Source organism: Nicrophorus vespilloides, unplaced genomic scaffold (genome assembly GCF_001412225.1).
Source record: "Nicrophorus vespilloides isolate i.1.1-1 unplaced genomic scaffold, Nicve_v1.0, whole genome shotgun sequence".
NCBI lineage: Eukaryota > Metazoa > Arthropoda > Insecta > Coleoptera > Silphidae > Nicrophorus > Nicrophorus vespilloides.
In genome coordinates this window covers 1-2,483 of record NW_017097460.1, presented here as the reverse complement: position 1 = coordinate 2,483, position 2,483 = coordinate 1, and the positions used below count along the sequence as shown (strand labels likewise).

The 2,483-nt window shown below is 31.1% G+C and overlaps 1 protein-coding gene across 1 annotated transcript; it reads right to left on the bottom strand.

Annotated features, from left to right (window-relative positions):
* Positions 1-678: 678 nt before the first annotated feature.
* Positions 679-1,333, bottom strand: LOC108560170. Its single transcript, XM_017917617.1, has 3 exons — positions 1,260-1,333; positions 1,025-1,193; positions 679-852 (listed from the first exon to the last, which is right to left on the bottom strand). Exons 1-3 carry the CDS (start codon positions 1,268-1,270, stop codon positions 760-762), a joined length of 273 nt encoding a protein of 90 aa, XP_017773106.1. The 5' UTR covers positions 1,271-1,333; the 3' UTR covers positions 679-759.
* Between the last annotated feature and the right edge of the window lie 1,150 nt (positions 1,334-2,483).

Sequence of the window (2,483 nt, the reverse complement as noted above, 5' to 3'; positions counted from 1 at the left end):
TAAGCTCTGTCAAAATCAGCTGATTTTATATATAATCATTAAAATTAAGCAATTTTAATGAGATTTATAACAAAAAATATTAATTAATGATGATATTCTAATTAATAATAGCTTTAACGTTTGAATTCATGAATCACAAAAATATAATAATAATATTATAAGATTTGTAATATTCGCACCTACAAAATTTGACACATGTCAAATATTTATTTTTTATTTATAAACATAAGTTCTGTCAAAATCAGCTGATTTTATATATAATGATTAAAATTAAGAAATTTTAATGAGATTTATAACAAAAAATATTAATTAATGATGATGTTCTAATTAATAATAGCTTTAACGTTTGTATTCATAGAAATTATAAAATAGTTGATGAATCAAAGTAATGGAATAACAATGTTATAAGATTTGCATATTGACACATGTCAAATATTAAATTATATAAACATGAAATCTGTCAAAATCAGCTGATTTCAATAATTTGTATTAGATTTCTTAACTAAATGTTGTTTATTTAGTTTGATAATTCAAATTCATTTTCATGTTTAAAAATTATCAAAAATATATGAAATTTAAAGTAATTAAGACTAAATATTTTTAGTTTAGATTTTTATAAAGGATTGGATTAAGACAATTTTTATATATATATTTCAGAATGTTTATTTATTTTCAAGTCATCTAAATCATATTTATGTCTACATGTCGAAATGGATTAAATCATATATATGTTTTTAAACTGCGATTCGATTCATCTCTTTATTTCCTGTTGTCGTTGAGGAGTTGGAGTGGGCCGAAGTCCTGACCTGCAGTCTGACAGTTTTCGGTCTCTGCCAAAATTCTAATCTGATTCTGAAACAACAACAAAAAAAATGAAACAACAACAAAAGAAATGAAACAACAACAACAAAAATGATCTAAATATGAATTGAAAATTGTTTTTTGATGTAATTTAGTATGCTTTACTTATTGACTAGTAACTAGAGAAAAGTAGATGTAAAGAAATATGAAAAATTGGACTTACGACCAAAAGTTTGTAGAGAGCAGAGGCGGACTTCAGTGCGGCCCTGATTTCTTGAGATTGGAAGGCCCTTTTGCCGCCTGGTCTCCAGTCGGTGGAGAAGGTCACCTGACCAGAGCACTGCATCAAGCAGGAGGCGACGAGGAGGATGGCTCCGATCAAAATCCATTTGCTGTGACAACAAACAAACAAAAATTACTCAATTTTCATTTATTTATACAATTCAGTTTCGCTTTACCTTTGAACCATATTCTTGCAGCTCTTATACACGAATTACTGGAAAATGCTGTAGTTGAGGTGGATGGATCTGGATGAACTGATACTGTAAGCAGCTTAAACGGTCACTTTTATAGGTCTCCGAGCTCGGATTCCGCGCAGGGCTGGACGAAGATGTCCAGGAGAATCGAATTTATATGTACATAGAAATATTATTATGATGTAAAAGTTCTCGACGGAATTTGCATTCCATGCATTCGAAATGTAATGGGAGTGGGCAGATGAAAAGTTTCTTTTGATTCGTAAAAGGTCTTCTTTTTTTTATCTTCTACTTCCCATCTGTATCCACACCGCAGCAGAGAACACCAAACGTTTCTGCAAATATTTTACATGAAAACACACGCACGTAGAGCTGAAATGCAAAGAAAACATTTCTGTTTGAACATTATTCAACGTTTCATATTTTCGTTGGCTTTCGATATGTGTAAACACATACATTTTTCTTCACTTTTTGCAATTGCTGCATTAAGAAGTGGTTATGAAAACGTCAAGATGAGTGACGATTCAAAAACATCAATATAAGTGACGATTTCATAACCAAAGCGATTTTGGGATTAGTTATGAAAACGTCAAGATGAGTGACGATTCAAAAACATCAATATTAGTGACGTTATCATAACCAAATCTATTCTGGGATTGGTTATGAAAACGTCAAGATGAGTGACGATTCAAAAACGTATCAATATTAGTGACGTTTTCATAACCAAAGCGATTTTGGGATTAGTTATGAAAACGTCAAGATGAGTGACGATTCAAAAACATCAATATTAGTGACGTTATCATAACCAAAGCGATTTTGGGATTGGTTATGAAAACGTCAAGATGAGTGACGATTCAAAAACGTCAAAATAGTGACGTTTTCATAACCAAGCGATTTTGTGGATTGGTTATGAAAACGTCAAGATGAGTGACGGTTTCAAAAACATCGAATATAAGTGACGTTTCATAACCAAAGCGATTTTGGGATTGTTATGAAAACGTCAAGATGAGTGACGATTCAAAAACGTGAATATTAGTGACGTTTTCATAACTAAAGCGATTTTGGATTGTTATGAAAACGTCAAGATGAGTGACGTATTCAAAAACGTCAATATTAGTGACGTTTTCATAACCAAAGCGATTTTTGGATTGGTTATGAAAACGTCAAGATGAGTGACGATTCAAAAACGTCAATATTAGTGACGTT

Coding starts and splice junctions, on each gene's coding strand:
- LOC108560170 (XM_017917617.1), bottom strand. Junction 853..1,024: donor CTCTCTACAAACTTTTGGTC/GTAAGTCCAATT, acceptor TTGTTGTTTCAG/AATCAGATTAGAATTTTGGC.